Here is an 18,047-nt window from a genome sequence, read left to right on the forward strand (position 1 = left end):
CAGCCAAGCAAATGACTTGGAAATCCCTGATGGAGAGGAGAGATTTGTGCATGGACCTGTATCCTTTTGCCCCAAATCTCTGATCAAGGAATAAGTTTGGATCTCTTCTAGGAAAGAAGGGTGAGGCCAAGAAAAGAGGAATTTTTTTTTTTTGTGGAAGGAGGTGCTCAGCTCTGCACTGCACAATTTCCACTGATCTGCTCCCACCGTGGGGAAAGGAACGACAAGAAGGGACCTGTGTGTCAAAGAAGCAAATATTTTATTGTGTAAAAACCAAGCAGACATTAAATAGAGCCCCGTATTGCCCATGTGCCTTGCAAGCCACTGGGATGTGCCCAGGTGTCCCCCACAGGCTGCAGCCATGGAAGCACAGATGGATCCATCAAATACCTGTGGAATTATAAGAACCTCGTCAAGATGAGCTGATTTTTGAGCAGTGCAGTGTGGGATGAGACACCTGGGCTGCAGCTCTGGGTTACAAAGGAGGGGTTTGGTGTCCCTCCAGCTCCCCTCAGAGTGGTTTTCCCAGGCCATGGCACATCCTCAGCATCTGCGGCAGCCACTGGGTTTTAATTTAAGCACCAACTCCCAAGTTGAACAACTGCAGGAGAACAGGAAAGTCCTTGTCCAGCGGCTGCCCTGAGCAAAGCTGCAGCACTGGCAAACGGGGCAGGAGCACGAGGAAACCACGCTCTGTCCAGGACCGAAAAAAAAGTTTGTAGAACCATCCCATGACTTTTGTGGATCCTTTTGCAGTCTCTGCTCACGTGAGGTGGTTCTGCCAGGAGCAGGGAAGCTGTGTGCCCAACGTGGCTCCTCGTCACTGCGGGTCGGGGCTTGATGGAAACGGATCCTGCAGAAAGTGGGACGTTGCATTATGCAAATTTGCTTCCTGGAAAGAAATGTTTTATTAACACGCGCTCCCTTCGTGTGTTGGCTTAGTCAATTTGGTCACAGCTTGACATCCAATAAGTTACTCTAAAGGCAATGGTTTTACAAAATGTTTTTCTAATCTATTTTAAACACTTAATTACAGTAGTGGCGCATTCATTAGGGACTCCGCTTTCAAACCTGGATTGCAGCAATAAATCCTAATTCTCCAAGTGTCACTTGCAATCCAGACATGGCATCCAAGTGGGTGCTGGAGGCTGTTGAGGACTGGGGGAAGGATGTCTGGGCCAGGTGGGAGCCTCATCCTCCACAGAGGGAACCCCCAGCATCCAACCTGAGCTGATTTCTAATCACCAAAAGAAACTTGGGCCCCTGAGCAGGGAGCGCTTGGGGGCTGAGTCTGCCAGGTGCTGGGGTAGGAGCTGAGGGATGGTGGTTTTGGGAAATCCCGAGTTGGTCCTGTGGAAGGCTCTGGGGCTGTCCCTGGCACCAGCAGTGTCCCCATGGCAGCTCTGAAGGTGCAAAGGCAAGGGGGGACCAATCCCAGTGCCACACACCCCGAGGCAGCTCTGGGATGCTCTGACACACCAGGACGAGCACGGAGACTCCTGCTATCCCAACTATCCTGTGCCCACACACTCCCCATCACCAGCACAGCCACCGAGGCTCAGGGCAGCACCCCAAACGTGCCCCCACAGCTCTGAGCCCACGCCACCGGCAGCCAGCACAGTTACCTTATTCTTTGCCCAGGTATTTCTTCATGATGCTGCTGACATCGTCCTCCCTGCCCTCGGCCTCGGCTCGGCGGCTCATCCCGCTGCCCTGGCCGCCGGCCCTGCCGCTGGAGCCCTCCCCGGCGCCCCTCGGGGGCTGCGGCCGCCGCTTGATGCTGTCGGCACTGCGGGAGGAGCGCTGGGATCCTGAGGATGAGGAGCAGTCGGAGAGCTCCCCGGGCTCTTCCCGAGGGGCCGGGCCGCACTTGGCCGTGCCCTTGGTCTCGGAGGGCTCCAGATCGGCCATGGCCTCGTCCTCGAAGCGGACGGTGAGGGGCCGCTGGCCGTCCCTCCTGTCCCTGCGGGCTCTGGCCAGGCTGCTGGCCGAGCGCGACTTGCGGATGGCCGGCAGGAAATCATCGAAGTCGACCTTGGTTCTCCTCTCGTAGTTGAGGGTGGGTATTCGCCAGCTGAAGGGGTCGCTGCCCTTCCCCTCGCCCAGCGCATCGCCGGGCAGGGAGCTCAGAAATCCCTCCGGCTCCTTCCCCAGCTCCACATCCTCCAGCGACGGCTCCAGGCAGCTCCTCCAGGAGCTCAGCCGCGCCACCTCCATCCCGGCAGCCGGGGAGCTCGGCCGGCGGCTGGAGCCGTCGAGGGCCGGCAGGAGGGAGTCGTAGGAGCCGAATTTCGACGCCTTCTTCAGCGCCGGGGAACGCGGGGGCTCGGCCGGCTCCGAGGCCATGCTGCGCAGGCTGGAGGAGCGGGTGAGGCTGGCACCCGCTGCCTCCCCGTCCCCTGCCTGGTCTCCCTCCAGGCTCCCCGGGGGCTCCTCGGCCGCAGGGGCAGCCCTGGAGCGCCGCAGGGCCGCGGCGCCGGTGGTGCGGTAGATGGGCAGCGGAGAGGCGATGCCCAGCCCCGGCAGATCCCGCTCCGCTGCCCGCTGCCGCCGCAGCTCCTCCACGTACTCCGAGAGGGCGGCAGAGCTGGGCACCGGCCCCGAGGCCACCGAGACCCCCGAGAGCCTCCTCCTGCTGGGCACCGGCGGGGACAGCGCGCTGGGGATGCTCCCGTCCGCAGCCGGGGATGTGTCTCCTGCCCTGTCCACGGGCTTCTTTGGGCTTTCCAGCTCTTCGTCTGCCTGAGGTTTTCCATATTCCCGTCTTCTGGAGGCCAGCAGGGGACTCGCTGTCCTGCCCGGATCCGCAGCCTCGCCGGGCCGGGCAGAGCTCCGGGAGGAGAGAGGCCGGCTCAGAGCGGGGTCCTTGGCGTCCCTGCTCACCCTGAACAAGAGAAATCGGTGTTAGGTTAGACTGTGGGATTCCCAATGACCGGGATGGCATCCAGCAAGGACGAGGATGAGCACTGAAAAGCTGGCATTGCCATGGGATAAACTCACTGCTGCATCCAGCAGTTGGGCAATGCCCAAGGATTTTATCTTAAATAAGCCCAGGTCAGCCAGCCTGGATAATTCCTGGTGTAGAGCGTGCGGTGTGACCAGCTTCAGCTCTGCCAAGCCAGCACTTACCTCCAAATATCCTTCTTCTTGACAGATTACAGCAATATGTAGGATTTATTTTATTTCTGTCAAAGCCAAAGATTATTCACTAAAATTTTATGAAAGTAGCTCGCAGCGCACCCCCGACACATCTCAGTGTTATTGCTGGGCATGTTTCACCCAGGCTGCTGCTCCAACAGGAGCCCTGCACCCCCTGAAAGTGGTGTTTCTGCACAGCAAGGGGGGATGGCCAGACAGGGCCACATCCCAAACAAGGGCTGGTGCAGGAACCACACGGGATCCACCCGTCACAGAGATGGGGACTGCTGTCACCAGTGGGCTTGGGGTCACTGGTGTCACCAAGCCCCTGATGGGACACTTTGTGATCCCCTCCAAGCACCTGCATTTGCTTTGTGGCAGTGTCCCCACTGCCAGGTACCCCATCACTGCTCAGCCAGGGAAACGAGGTCTGGCCTTGCTGGGATGGGAATTTGGGAAAGAAAAGAGGGGGGAAAGAGGGAACAGGGCAGAGCAAAGGGGCAGGACCCAAAAAACAAACGCATCTGTGGGAGGGAGCAGCGCTCCTAATGAAGCTTCCTGCCCCGGGAATGGCGCTGTTGCCATGGGAATGGGGTGGGAGAGGATAATCCCGGGATGCTCGGACCAGGCTCTGCTGACCCGTGAAATAATTTACATGCCGAGACGGGCTGAAGACAAACTCCAGAGCTGGGAAATGTGTGACTGCAGATGGGAAGGGGCAGTGGAGCAGCTCCAGCTGCCTGGCACCCGCTGGCACAGCCCAGCGCACAGAGGTGCCCCCCTGAACTGGTACCCACCGCCTTTCCCTGCTCATTTAACCAGCCTAAATCACTTGATTATTCAACACAAAAGGAATTAACCAGAGATTTCATCTCCCTGAATCACTGCACCTTTCAGGGCCGTCCGTGCTGACGCTGCTGAAGCACCACAGCTGATTAATAGTTTGAGACATTTCAATAATGCTGGATTTTAGGATCCTAAATTGCATCTTACTTAAATGGCTGGTGTAATCCTTTGGTGAGGTTTTGTACAGAAATTGCTCCATTCATTCTGCACGTTTCCAAATAATACTGTAACCTGTGTGCTGCATGAATGGCTTTCATAAATTAAACACCAGCATCAGGGTTTTTATTTGGGTTTTAAGGCTGAGATAAAAGTGAGTGGAGATGTGAGAACCACTAATGGGCTGTGAACAAGGACTGAACACGCTGTATTTATTGTCCTGTTCAACATGACTGACAGGTACTGCTTCTCTGAAAAGCTTCAGAGTCTGAAATGGAGTGAAAGCTGCAAAGGTGGGATTGTTCCAGCTCCCATGGCTGGCAAGGGCCACACAGCCCCGGAGTCCAAGCTGGGACTTCACACTCTCCATGCCCTGGTTTACAGCCAAAGGCCAAGACTGCCCCATCCATCCTTGTCTCTCCCAAAAGTTCTTATTTTCTGCACCCATTAAACTGCCAGAGGCAGCATTAGATGGGATATTGGGAAGGAATTCTGCTCTGTGAGGGTGGTGAGGCCCTGGCACAGGGTGCCCAGAGAAGCTGTGGCTGCCCCTGGATCCCTGGAAGTGTCCAAGGCCAGAATGGACAGAGCTCAGAGCAAGCTGGGGACAGTGGAAGGTGTCCCTGCCCATGGCAGGGGTGGGACTGGATGACTTTGAAGGTTCTTTCCCACCCCAACCATTCCATGATTTGGTTCTTTAAGCGTTCCCTTATGCCTACCAAAATCCCCTCCAAAATCATGGCTCACCTTCCTCATCCTCATCCCCCTCACAAGGCAGGACACAAGAGCCAGATGGTCACACCCCATCCTGCAGCATCCTCTGCTCATCCATAAATCCCCAGCTGATTCCCAGCATGAAATCCCAGGGCTCAGAATGACCCCAGGAAGTCACAGGCAGCCCCAAAAGAAGGTGATGCCACGGGAGGCAGGACCATGAGCCCCTCCAGCCCTGATCAGAGCCCTGCTCCTCCAACATCCTCAGGGAAGATGATTTTCCCAGCAAAAGATGCCTGGGAGGCACCTGGAAGCCAACAGAGCTCTGCAATCTGCCATTCACACCAAACCAAATGACATACAACAATAATTAGTGAAGATTACATAGCAATTAGCATGATTACAATTATACCAGTTGAAATCATTTATACAATAAAATCCACACATGCTTTGCAACACATGACCAGGGCTGAAAGTGTGGCTGGGATGCTTTTCCTGGGAGCTGATAAATAAAGCCAAGACAGCTCCATTTCAGGGAGGGAAGAGACATTGGCCTCATTTCTGTCAGAAGAGGATTTTCTTGTCACACCATCATCTATACAAGAGCTCCCAGTTTCCCACGTAATGATTTGCTCCTGACACAATCGTGCTTAAAAATAAACGTGTCGGATCCCCAGCAGCCTCAGGACCAGGGCTCTTGGTTTTGTGAACCAAGGTGGGAGGGGAATTGCTGTCAGGGTGATCCTGGGGTGATGCCAGGGCTGTGGATGCCCCAGTCCTGTGGGATGTAGGATGGAGAGGCAGATCCTGGGCTGTGGATCCACTCCCTGACTGCACCTCTGGATAATCTCCCATCACAGCACAACCCTGACCTGCCTGGAAAGGGGCACAATAAATACATAAACTTTTAAATTGGCTTCTTAATAAAAAAAAAATCATATTTATCCTAACCCTGCGCTGTGTCATATTTATGGAGGCTTAGCTCTGCTGGCCAGCATTTTGTACAGGCATTTAAATAGCAGAGAATTAAAGGAAACGTTAATCAAAGTCTCCCTCCTGTAAGCACAGGGGTGATAAGAGCTCCTGGCTCTCCTCTGGCTCTTGGCAGCTGTTTGTTCAGCAAACACCCCAGATGTGGTGCTGAGCAGCCAACACGAGCAGGACTCGTTTTTCATTACTGGGAGCTTGTGTAAAACAAAGGAATCTTAATAAGGAAGAGCTCGTTTCCCTGATCTCATTTTTATTACCTCCAGTCTCGTCTCCTGTTTGTTTGCATTTCATCCCCTCCTCGCTCTATTTCCATCTTCGATGAGCTGCAGCCAAACTCAGCTCCCACACCAGCATTTGCAATTGGTCCCTTCACAAGCCCCAGCACAGAGGGTGATGCTCACACTGTGGCCAGGGCTCAGGACAAATTGCTTTTCACAAGGGCCACAGGCAGCCCAGCAAACCCCAAAATCCCAGACTCACTGAGGTTGGAAAGGAATCCAGGACCACAGAGTCCAAGCTGTGCCCAATCCCCACTTTGTCACCAGCCCAGAGCACTGAGTGCCACCTTCCTTAGGGATGGGCACTCCAAACCTCCCTTGGCAGCTCCTTCCAAGGCCTGACCACCCTTTCCATGAGGAAATTCCTCCTGATGTCCAACCTGAAAGCCTGCATATCTTCTATAATTCAAGGTGGTTTAGCACAGAAATAAGATATTAACCACAATGCCTGTTTTTCTGTCATTCATTAATGACCAGAGTTGGGTCATTCGGACCAAAGCCTCCTCAGCAGCACTTAGGAAGGGCCTTATTTACTGTGCAGGGCACCAGTGAGCTCAGCACAGAGCTCTCAGGGCTCCCACTCACCACTGCTCCATGGGAGGTGTCCCTGCCCATGGCAGGGAGCTGGAATGAGATGATTTTTAAGGTCCCTTCCAAACCAAACCATTCCAGGACTCTGTGACCTCCCCACAGGTCTCTGCCCTGCCTGACTGCTCTTAAACTCTGCCTTGTACCTCCCCAGACTGCTCCAGCTCACCCAGGGTGTTTCCTGCTGGGGAGCTGCTCTTCAGAACATCAGTTCTGACAACTGTGATTCTCCTGTACAAGGCAGGTGGGGGCCGTGGGGATGGAGCTCTCCAGAATCAGAGCAGGGACATTAATACTAATGTCTGCAGTGAAACTGTGCTCCACAACCCTGGCAAACCCTGTCACCTTGGAGCATCTACACCTGCAGGGAGCTGTGCCCAGCCTCAGCCTGGCACCTGCCCTGGTTATGGGGAGAAAAAGTGGAAAAGTAGTGAAGTGTGTCCTGAGACACCACCCCTGGGAGAGCAGCAGGGTGGGGAGGTCCTGAATCACAGGGGCTGCAAGCAGGAGCCCTGGCAGCCCTGCCCACCCTGAGTTTCAGCCCTGCCCACCCCGAGTTTGGATACTTGGCACCTTTTTCACCTTCCCTGCAGGGGGATGATGCTCTGCGGAGCCCACTCTGCTCCCTGCCCCAGGGCTCCATCCCTGCTCCATCCCTGTCCTCACAAACCTCCAGAGGGATCTGACACCATCCTCCATCCTCACAGCTCCCTCCACAATGCAGCCCCAGACCCTGATTTACAGAGCTTTTCCAAATTCAAGCCGTGTGATTGTTTCACACGTGAAACACAGATTTCTCTGTGACACAGAAATGGGGTTTTGCTCTGGACTGGGTGATCCCTCTGATGGGCACCAATTCAGGATGGGCACCTGGGCACCCACAGAGCAAAGCAGGGACGTTTGGGCTGTGCAGGTGCTTGGGCCCCCTCCAGCTCTCTCAGCCCATCAGCATCACCACCAAAAATTAACATATTTGATATCAGAACAGTAGAAACGCATCACTTTCCCTCAGCAGCGAGCATATGGCATACAAATCCTCAAATAGGCTGCATTGCCTCTTTAAATTATCTCCAGAGAATACATCAAGGGATATTTTCCTGCTTGAAGCACGTTTTTGATGTAGTGACTTTCATCTGGTGTTTCACTGATCCTGGCGTGGCAGTGACTGCTTTCCTTGATTTGATGTTATGACCTTAAACACCACAGGTCCCTCTGAGCTCCGTTCTGCACATCCCAGGAGAGCCCAGAGGGAGCCCCAACACCTCAGCACCCCCCAACACCCCCGGGGTGGGCTGGGGGTCCCTTACCTGAGGCTCTGGGTGCTGCGGCTGCCCACGGACGGTGCTGAAACGCTCCCGGCCACGCTGGCACTCACCAGGGACGTCCAGCCTGAGGAGGAGCTCGGCCAGGATCTCACACTCTCTGCAGGCTCCAGGCTGAGCACGGAGCCAACACTGGAGCAGGCATCCCTGAGGGGGCAGGAGAGACCTGTCAGCCCTGCAGGTGTGGGCTGCAGGGGTCGGTGGGTCACTCTGATGGTGGCACAGGGCATAGGGTGGGTGGTCTGTGACCAGCACAGGGAAAAGAAACCTTTCCAGGCAGCCTCATCCTTGTACCATTCTTGCTGCCATTCGTTTTTTTTCCTCAAGCTTTTGCAAGTGCCCTGTAGGCCCTGGGCAGGAAAACCCTGCAGTGCCAGGGGCTGGAGCTGCAGTGACAGAGCCAGTGTGACCCCAGGCACCCCACAGAGCCCTACACACCTCCCCAGGGCTGGAGCTGCAGTGACAGAGCTGCTGTCACCCTGGGCACCCCACAGGGCCCTGTGCACCCCTGGGCTCCCCCAGAGCCTGAGCTGCCCCAGCCTACCCAGCAGGAGCCCCCAGGCCACGTGTAGGGGATGAAATCTTTAGGATCTCAGTTTTCCTTCAAAGCCACAGATCCTCATCCCTCAAAGCACAGCCCAGAGGAGTGGAAGCATCCCTTGGGATAAGAGGCAGAGCTCCCAGGGAGTGGGTCGATGGGCGTGGGGCACACAGCAGCACAGCTGGATGCCAGTGTGAGCAGCTGCAGCAGACACTGCAGGGCTCACGACCCCTGGGTGCAGCTGCTGGTGCTCCCTGGGCTGTGGCAGAAGCCCAGGCTCTGTCCTTTGGCAGCACCATCTCCTGGCATCACTCACGTGTCTCTCCTGGAGCACAGCGACTCCCGCGCCGTCCGCGCGCTGCAAGGACAGGGGGAGAGGGTCAGTGATGGCCCCGGGGGACCCCAAACCCACCACGAGGTGCAAAACTGCCCAGCCCAACTGCTGCACAGCCTGTGGGGCCAGGGCAGGGCTAGGCCAGGTGTCTTGGGCTGAAAGATGCAGCTGGGGGTGTGTGATGTGTATTTTATTGCCAGCTGATAGAGGTGGGGTGGTTATCTTCTGTTCATGGGGCAGTTTTCTGTAATTCCTATTCCCATATCTTTGCCTGAGAGCCTCTAAATTCCAAAATCATCGTAATTCGGAGGGAGGGGGGGTTTACATTTTCCTTTTCAAGGGAGGCTCCTGCCTTCCTTAGCAAACAGCTTTCTTTTCAAACCAAGCCACTGGGCAGCACTCCCAAAACAGCCACAGGAGTGGGGCTGGAGACCCCTCCCTGCTCCCCGCACGGGTCAGGCCGGGCTGCAAAGGGACCCTGGGGCAAAAGGAGGGAGCAGAACGGGGAGTGATGCTCGGGGGGTGATGCCTGGGGCTGCTCCTGCCCGCAGCCGCTGCCGTTCCTGCCGGGAAGCATTTCTCACCTCCACTGATGCATCAACTGCACTGGAAATCACTCTTCTTTTGGGAAGCAGTGAGTGTCTAAGCTCCTGTCTCACCCTTCCCTGGTTTAATCACCACACAGAGCAAGAGCAAGTGGTGACAAGCACGCCTCAGCTTTATTTTTTCTTGTTTTTTCCTTTTAAACTCATTTCTCTGTTTTGTCCCCATTTGTCATGATGCCCCTTTAGCTGCGTGGCAGAGGGGAAAATTGAAGGGCTTTAGAAATAACACCTGAAAAATGCACTGGAATTCTCTCCTCATTTTTTTCCTAGTAAAACCCCCTACCCAATCACCCAGTTCCTCCAACTCCTGGGGATGATCAAAGCAGGATTTCCACTCAATGAACCCAGCACTGGGGCACCACCAAACTGCTGCCAGGGACCTGCTGTACAAATGGGGCTATTCCCACCCTTTTTGCTCACTTTAAGCTGGGCCGCCCAGGATGGTTTTCAAGGGTGACACTTTCCATGAAACCTTCCATTGACACAAAGTTTTTTGCTCATAGCAGCGCAAACACGTGAGGGTGACGACATGAACTTACCCTGGCATTTCCCAGCGCTGCCCCTTCCCCAGCACAGAGCAGCTGAGCCCCCCAGCTCCCCCCAGCTCCCCCCAGCTCCCCCAGCCCCCGTTCCTCACCTGTCAGCATCGCTGTCGTCGCTGTCACGCAGCCCCTCCAGGGCCACCTGCAGGTCTGCGATGCGGCGGATGGAGGTGCCCAGGTCAGCCTGCAGCCCCTGCCTCACCTCTGCCAGCTCTGCCAGCTGCTGCTCCTGCACAGGGGACACCGGGTGAGGCTCTGCACCTGCCACAGCACCTGAGCTGTGAGAGGGGTGGCTGCTGAACCATCCCACCCCCACCCCAGTGCTGCCTCTGCGGGCTGGTTAGCTGTACCGTGCCCTGTGGTGCCTGTGAACATAAACTGCATCTTCCAGGGCTTAAAGGGGCTCCAAGAGAGATGGAGAGGAATTTTGGATAAGGGCATGGAGTGACAGGACACAGGGAATGACTGCCCACTGCCAGAGGTAGGTTTAGATGGGATATTGGGAAGGAATTCTTCCCTGGGAGGGTGGGCACGCCCTGGCACAGGGTGCCCAGAGAAGCTGTGGCTGCCCCTGCATCCCTGGAAGTGTCCCAGGCAAGGCTGGATGGGGCTTGGAGCAACCTGAGATAGTGGAAGGTGTCCCTGCCCATGGCAGGGGAAGGACAGGATGAGCTTTGAGGTCCCTGCAACCCAAACCACTCCAGGATTCACAATCCAACACAACCCCCACAGCTCCATGGACCAACATCACCCACCCTGCACACCAAGGACACCAGCCTGGCCCTGCACCCATGCTCATCACATTCCACACCCTTCCAGCTGGGAAGGAGTCCTCCCTGCTGCTCCCAGGCCATCACAGGGCACAGAGGAGGGAGCAGCAGATCCACAGTGATTGAAGCTGCCAGCTGTGAAATCGCCACGGCGGCAGTGACAAGGTGAGGGATGACTTGAGACAGGCCAGGGCACAGGAGCTGCCACACTGTCACAGTAAATAATGGAAGGCCTGGAATCACCAGGCACAGGGGCCCCGGGGGAAGAGCATCTCAGTTCATCAAAACATGGAAAGAAACAGCCCTGTTTGGGTGTCACAGCAGCTCCTGGGAACGCGCTGGCGTTGGGAAAAACCTCAGTGCTGGGAAGTTTCCTGAAACTTGGTGTTTCCAAGCCCTCCACTTCCCTCCCGCCTCGGGGAGAAGGTGGAAAGGAGCTGTTTCATCAAGGGAAGTGTTTCATCAGGGACCTCAGGGGCTTGGAACAGGGCTCACAGTGAAACACCTGAGAGGAGGAAAGAGCCCCAAGCCCCAGGTGCTCACGTGCCTGGGTTCAGTGTTTGGGACTGCAGGAGCAGGGAGTGGAACTGCTGCCTGATAAAACAGCTGAGCCCTTCCACAGGCTGATAAGAGCCTCTATTGACTCATCTGCAGGCTATGGCACAAATTAAATATAGTTCAGTGGCTGCATTTAATTCCACTCCTCTGTTCTGCTGCTGTTAACAGGGATGGGCAGGGAGGCACGGAACAGCATCCCCCCAGCAGCACCCCAAACCCCCTTCCTCTGGCCACAGACACAGAAACCCCCTGGGATGGCTGTGGGAGCAGCAAACAGAATGTCCTGGGGGATGGGGGGTCCCCCTGGCTGGGGGGGTCCCCCCTGAGCCTGCTACCTTCTGCATGACCCTGGGAATGCTGAGAGGAAAGGGATCATCCCTGCTGAGCTGGGGCTCCCCCTGCCACCCCCAGGACATCCCTGGCACCCACAGCCTGCGGCACCCATACTGGTGGTCTCAGGACGGTGACCAGGAGTGACCCTGGGCACTGTGGGTGACCCTGGGGTCCCCTGACCACAGGCCACCTGAGGGGAGATTGAATGTGAGCCAGGAAACAGAGCTGACACTGCTCGGCCCCATCCCAGCTGTCCCACATCTCAGCCACGGAGACACCTCATGTTTTTCTCCACACCCTGCAATTGTCTCAAGGAAAGGAATGATTTTGCCAAAATGATTCCGTTTCAGATGGCAAAATACTGCCTGCAGAACACGAACTGACAAGGCCCATCCCAGCACCAGGCCCCTGGCACCCAGGGAGCTGCTGGACACCTCTGACACACGTTGTTTCCATCTAAATGTAAATCCAAGAAGCTTTTCTCTTTTCACACAGTCCCTGGGCTGAGAATTGACACCCTCACACTGGGCAGAGCTGGCTTTTTTTTTTTCCTCTGAGCAGAAAATGGAGAGAAATAAAGAGGAAAAATTCATATTACTGGGCAATCTGCACTATGGACCTGAGGGGCTAAAGCTGCTAAACCCCTTTTGACACCAGCACCTCTGGCTGCTTCCACCAAACCAGTCAGACACGCACAGCAGGACCAGCCTGCCCAGCTCAGAACCCCTGGCTGATGTATATTTTATCATCAATAAATAAAATATACGTTCTGCCTGGTTCTGAATACATTTCCACACCAGATTCTCCCATTCACACTGGGGGACAGATGCCCCAGAGCAAAGGACTGGCTCTGCTGGTGGGTCAGAAACCATGGTTTTAGAAGGCTGAGGTTGATCCCTGCTGACAGGGAGCCTGGATTAAAGGTTTCCCCAAGACAAGGGGACAGGAGCTCACTCACACAGTGATGCCTGGCACTCCTCAAACCCACAGGGAGCTGCTCTCAGCTGGATTCCTGGAGAGATTCTGCACATCCCTCATGGAAGGGGATTTCTAAACCTTCTTTTCCTTAAGAGGCTTTTATTCCCCCAACTAATTTTGTCTCAGAATTATCTGCAGAGAGGTTAAAAGGAGATAAACAAAACCAGCAGTGCAATGATCCCTGGGACTCCAAAGGATTCCCAGGCCAGCACCACGTCCTTGTCACCACCTTGTATTTTTGTTTATTTCTGCTGTGACAACACCACGGTGCTCACTCCCATCCACCTCAAGTCAAGTGTAATCTAATTAATCCAACTTAGATCCCTTTTCTTCTAACAACTTAGCGTGCACCTGCGGAATTCATCCATCATTATTATTTTTAATTAAGCCGTTAACTCGCGGGGTTTTGGGAAAGTTTGAAGCGACAAAATTTGCCGGGTTGAAGGCTGGAGTGAGCACCGTGTAATTGGCGAGCGAGCAGCTGATGGATTCCTGAGGAATTTACTCTTTTAATGGCAAAGCAGAATCACAACAGCCCTAATTAGCAAATACGCAGGCGAGCTTTCACTCCTGGCTCCTCCATCAGCCGCTGTCACCTCTAAGGACCGGCTGCCTTTGATGATAATTGTCCTTACACTTCCCCAAAGGCACAGGGAAGAGCAGCAGGGAAGCCCCAGGAGCGGGCGGGGATGGGGACAGGAGCTGCGGGGACATCAGAGGGATGGCTGGGACCCTGCTGCGAGCGCAGCGTTTGCCTGGGAGGGAGCGCGGCGCTCCCGGCTGGAGGCACAAACAGCTCCCACCTCGCTGCTCGAGTTCACTGGAAGCGTCAAAAAAAAAAACAAAAAAAAAAAAACAAAAACAACAAAAACAAAACCAAAAACAACAAAAACACCCCAACAACAACAAAAAACCAAACAAAAAACCCAAAATAAACCAAAAAACAAAACAAGTTTACCCCAAAAAAAACCAATTAAAAACCCCAAAAGCCTCAAAAAACCCACCAAAAAAATTAAAGGCAAAAAAAAAAAATTAAGAAAAAACACACACCAAAAAAAACCCAAGAAAACATTAACCCCCCCCCCAAAAAAAATACACCACAAAAAAACCCCACACACACGAAAAAAAAAAAAAAACCACCAGAAAAACCCCTTTATAGTTTGCAAATGAGCAAAAACTCCTAATCCTGGAGTTCCAGCTCTGTTGTGTTACACAACATGGCCATAGCAGGGCCAGGGCACGAAGATCTGCCAGCAGAAGAACCAGAGGAAAACAAAAGGTTATTTACACTGTTTACGCTGAGGCTCTCACAAAAATAAAAAAAAAAACAACCTGTGAAGAATATCTTCACACCTGTACTTCAGCTTTCTGTAAAATTAGTTAATTATTGTGCTGATGAGTTTCACAGCCTCATTAAAGAAAGCTGATTTTAGGATAGCACCCAGCAGCCCCCCTGGTGTGCTTGGGGGAGGGCTCAGTGGAGCTGTGCTGGGTACAGAGGGACACCAGGGGACCCAGAGGGTCCCTGGATTGTGCCTGGGCCAGCCACGGCTTCATCCCAGCTGGGTCAGCCCCTGTTTTTCCCTAGGCATTCCAAGAAGGCTCCTGGCTCTCCAGGAGAAGAGACCTGAGCACTCCTGGCCTCATTGCAGAGTTTTTATCCCAGAGTTTTCATCCAGATGCTTCAATTCCCCCATTAAATCTGAGCTGTGCAGGCAGCTCAGCCAGCACCATCCTCCCCTAAGAGCAGCCTCAAGAGGGAAATCCCAGACACTGCCTCGTCCCAGAGACTCACTGTCCCACATTCCTGCTGCTCCCAACCCTTCTCCATCCTTCCCAGCCCCTGTTCCATCCTTCCCAGCCCCTGTTCCACCCTTCCCAGCCCCTGTTCCATCCATCCCAGCCCTGTTCCATCCATCCCAGACCATTCCACCCTTCCCAGCCCATTCCACCCTTCCCAGCCCCTGTTCCATCCTTCTTAACCCCTGTTCCATCCCTCTCAGCCCTGCAGCCTCACCAGGGGACACACGCAGGGGACAAGCACGAGTGTTTGTGCACACACCATGAACACAGGGAGCAGCCTTGGGTTTAAGCTCCCCAAGCTGGAAATCCATCCCTCCCTCCTGACCATGGTCTGAGGACACCAGGGGGCTGGGGCTGGCCTGTCAAGCTCTGGGTGCCAACACAGCAGCTGAGAAATGAGGAGCTGGGATCCAGATTTTATTGGAAGAGGAGCTCCAGCTCCAGGGAGGAAACCCAGGATGTGCAGCCAGAGCAAAGAGAGTCCAGCAGGGCCAAGTCCTACCCCCATCATTACCAAACATGCTTGGAGAGTGTTCAAAACCCATCCTTCTTACAAAATTCATGAGGCAGAGCCATCTGCCTGGCAGCCAGCTCTCATCCCTGCTCCTCACTGGGTATTCCCTGCTGGATGGCACAAGGCTGCCTCCCAACTGCCCTAAACTGGGTGGGAAAAGAAGGAGGGATGGAATGGAGACACCCTAAGCCTGGCTGGGGATGGTGTCATGGGATTTTCCACTGATAAATATGAGGTGTGAGAACAAAATACCTTCTGTTCTGTATATTGTATATATATGCCATATATATCTACATATACAGGCAGCAGCTCTAAAAAAAACCAGGATTTTTAACCCAGTCTCTGCCAGGAATTTGTCCCTTCAACACCTCCCCTTTAAACCTCGACAGTGTGTGGTAAGTCCACAACCTCACCAGCGTGTATTTAAATAAGTTTTTTAAAAAATTGTTAGGAGCAGAGCATGACTTAAGTAATGTCAAGTGAATAATTCAGGCTGGATTTATAATTGATGGGGGATTTAGCAGGAGCAGAGCCATAAGTGGCTTTCTATTAACTATTGATGCTCCTCACCAGGCTCCCGACAAGCTGGGCTGGGCTCCTTGATCACAGCTCTGCCCCATGTTTAATTCAAGTGCTCTTCAGAGGACACGGTCTGGGGGATGCCTCTGCTCCCAGGAATGCCACAGCAGCCCCTGGAGCCAGATCCCACAGAGCAATCACCATGGGAATGCTGGGATGGCGAGCTGTGTCTGGGGGAGCCCCCTGCTCCTCTCTCCTGCAGATGCCAGATGACCCCAAATATCTGAGCATCTGGATAAACCCAGAGCCCTCAGTCCTGCCTTAAAAGTTCAGCTGTTTTTCAGCTGTTTGTGTCTTATTTGAGGGAGGTGCCTCTAAAATCCCTTTCAGACCTCTTTGCACACTCTATTTGGGAGAACACAAGAGAGCAAAGAAGCTCCTGTAGCATCCTTCACTCATCGCTCACATCCCCACATGAAACATTCAGAAAGCTGCTAAAAATACAGGCACAACCCCAAAAATACCCAAGAAGAACCCACCCCCATCCCAACAGCCAGAGAATCCACGTTCCAAGCACTGCCCTTCCAGCAGAGCTGCAACAAACACCCAATATCACATCACCCACAGCCACGGCTCCCCAGTGCCACGGGGATCAGGGAGCCCAGAATGCCCGTGGCACCTCAGCAGAGCCTCTCACCCTCCATCTCACGGCTCTGCAGAGCATCAGAGGCTGAGATCCGACCTCATTCCATGCCCAGGGGAGGCTGCCCTGGCAGCTGGAGCAGGCAGAGCAAGGACAAAGCCTGACCTGGTGCAGGATTGGGAATCACTCACACCATTCCCCTCGGGAAGGCTGGCAGCCTCAGGGCAGAGTAAATCCCGAAATCTCCTTGATTGCTAACTAAAAGATTATTGATAAAATAACTGCTCCTAATTCAGCCCTGCTGCCAGCAGAAGTGCAATATCTTTCAATTACCACTCGGGAGCGAGGCTTTCCCTTGGATTACTGGAAGAAACGACATGAAAAGAGACTCTGGAAAGGGCTGGAAAGTGAAGGTGAATCTATTTTTGCTGCTCTCCAAAGCCAGCTGGGGCTCTACTCACTCAGAGCGGGTTTAGCTGTGGTTGGCACTGTCTGAGCTGCAGCCACAGCAGGGTTTGGCAAAGCCAGAAGCTCCAGGAGGAGCTGGTGCTTGGGCTGAGCATGGCACACCCAGCCCTGGCACACCCAGCCTTGTGACCAGCACTCAGGGGCTGCTGCAGGGCCAGGGCATTCCTCACCCACCCTGGTTGTGCCTGACATGAGGAGAAACAGCATGAGGAGCTGCAGGAATGACCTAACTTGGAATCATAGATTCATCCAGGATGGAAATACCTCCAAGATCATCCACTCCAACTGCTACCACCAGCACTGCCAAGTCCCGCACTAAACCATGTCCCTGAGTGCCACATCCACACGTGAACTGCATTTCTGTGAGAGCAGGCAAAGCCACCTCCTTCCCACAAAAAAACCATGGAGCAGAGTGATCAGACCAGCCATGGAGAAAGGGAACATGAGGGTCCTCAAGGACAGCTTTGGTTCAATGGTTTGGGGCTGCTGAGAGCTGCAAAGCAATTCCCTGCCCCTCTCAGAGGAGCAGCCCAGGAACAACTCCATCCCCAGAGCACACAAAGGACCACACAAAAATGACTTTTCTGAGCCCTCAGACCATCCCAGGGGTTATGAAGGGTCACCTCCAGCTGCAGCAAACCCCTGTGGCCATGGGAGCACCTAAACCCAGCAGGAGCAGCTCCTCACCAGCTCCATGCGCCGGCGGCTGGACTCCAGCTCCCTCTGCACCAGCTCGTCCATGTCAGCCTTCATCTCCTCCATCCTCCTCTGGTAGTACCTGGTGTTCTCCCTCTCCCGTGCCTCCGACTCAGCCGCCTTCTCCAGCTCCTCTCCCATCTGGATGATGCTGTCCCGCAGGCGCAGCACCAGCACCTGGGGGGTGAGGGCAAGCTGAGCTGCTGGGAAGCTCCCTGTGAGCACCAAGCCACTGCTGGCTGTCACAAAACCCCAGAAACCAGGAACAGAGAGAGCAGCAGTGCCACCAACCACCAGGACTGTCCCAGCCGCCAGCCATCCCTCCCAGCCCTTCCCCGGCGCTGCTGTCCCCACAGGCGAGGCGGTGGCACTGCCAGGCCTGCCTGGCACCAGCCCAGCTGAGCAGGGGGTACCTCGAAGCGCTTCATCTGCACGGCCTGGAAGTCCAGCTGGCTCTCCAGGTCCCGGATCCGAGCTTCCTGGCGGCTGACGATGGCGCGCTCGGCCGGGCACTGCTCCAGCTGGGCCGCCCTGGCCTGAGCTGCCTGCAGCTGGGAGAGCAGGGGCTGTGTCAGCATCCCCCGGCCTCTGCCGAGCCCCCCTGCCGAACCCCTCTGCTTGACAGAAAAAGATTTTAAAACCATAGAAAATTCGGGGGGTTAGAAAGGAAGCCAGGCTTAGTAGGCCCTGGGGAAATGTTGAAAGTAGGCC

The 18,047-nt window shown here is 54.7% G+C and overlaps 1 protein-coding gene across 1 annotated transcript in view; it reads right to left on the reverse strand.

Moving 5' to 3' along the window:
• Positions 1–242: 242 nt before the first annotated feature.
• MYO18B (myosin XVIIIB) overlaps positions 243–18,047 on the reverse strand; it is a 57,508-nt gene continuing 39,703 nt past the window's right edge. Inside the window, exons 39-45 of the mRNA XM_064393053.1 lie at positions 17,750–17,887; positions 17,328–17,513; positions 10,150–10,283; positions 8,890–8,931; positions 8,018–8,179; positions 1,626–2,884; positions 243–853 (exon numbers count right to left, since the gene is read on the reverse strand). Coding sequence (XP_064249123.1) covers positions 1,627–2,884; positions 8,018–8,179; positions 8,890–8,931; positions 10,150–10,283; positions 17,328–17,513; positions 17,750–17,887 — 1,920 coding nt within the window. The 3' untranslated portion in view covers positions 243–853; position 1,626. The remainder of the gene's footprint in view (positions 854–1,625; positions 2,885–8,017; positions 8,180–8,889; positions 8,932–10,149; positions 10,284–17,327; positions 17,514–17,749; positions 17,888–18,047) is intronic.

The sequence above is a fragment of the Passer domesticus genome, chromosome 17, assembly GCF_036417665.1.
Source record: "Passer domesticus isolate bPasDom1 chromosome 17, bPasDom1.hap1, whole genome shotgun sequence".
Lineage (NCBI taxonomy): Eukaryota > Metazoa > Chordata > Aves > Passeriformes > Passeridae > Passer > Passer domesticus.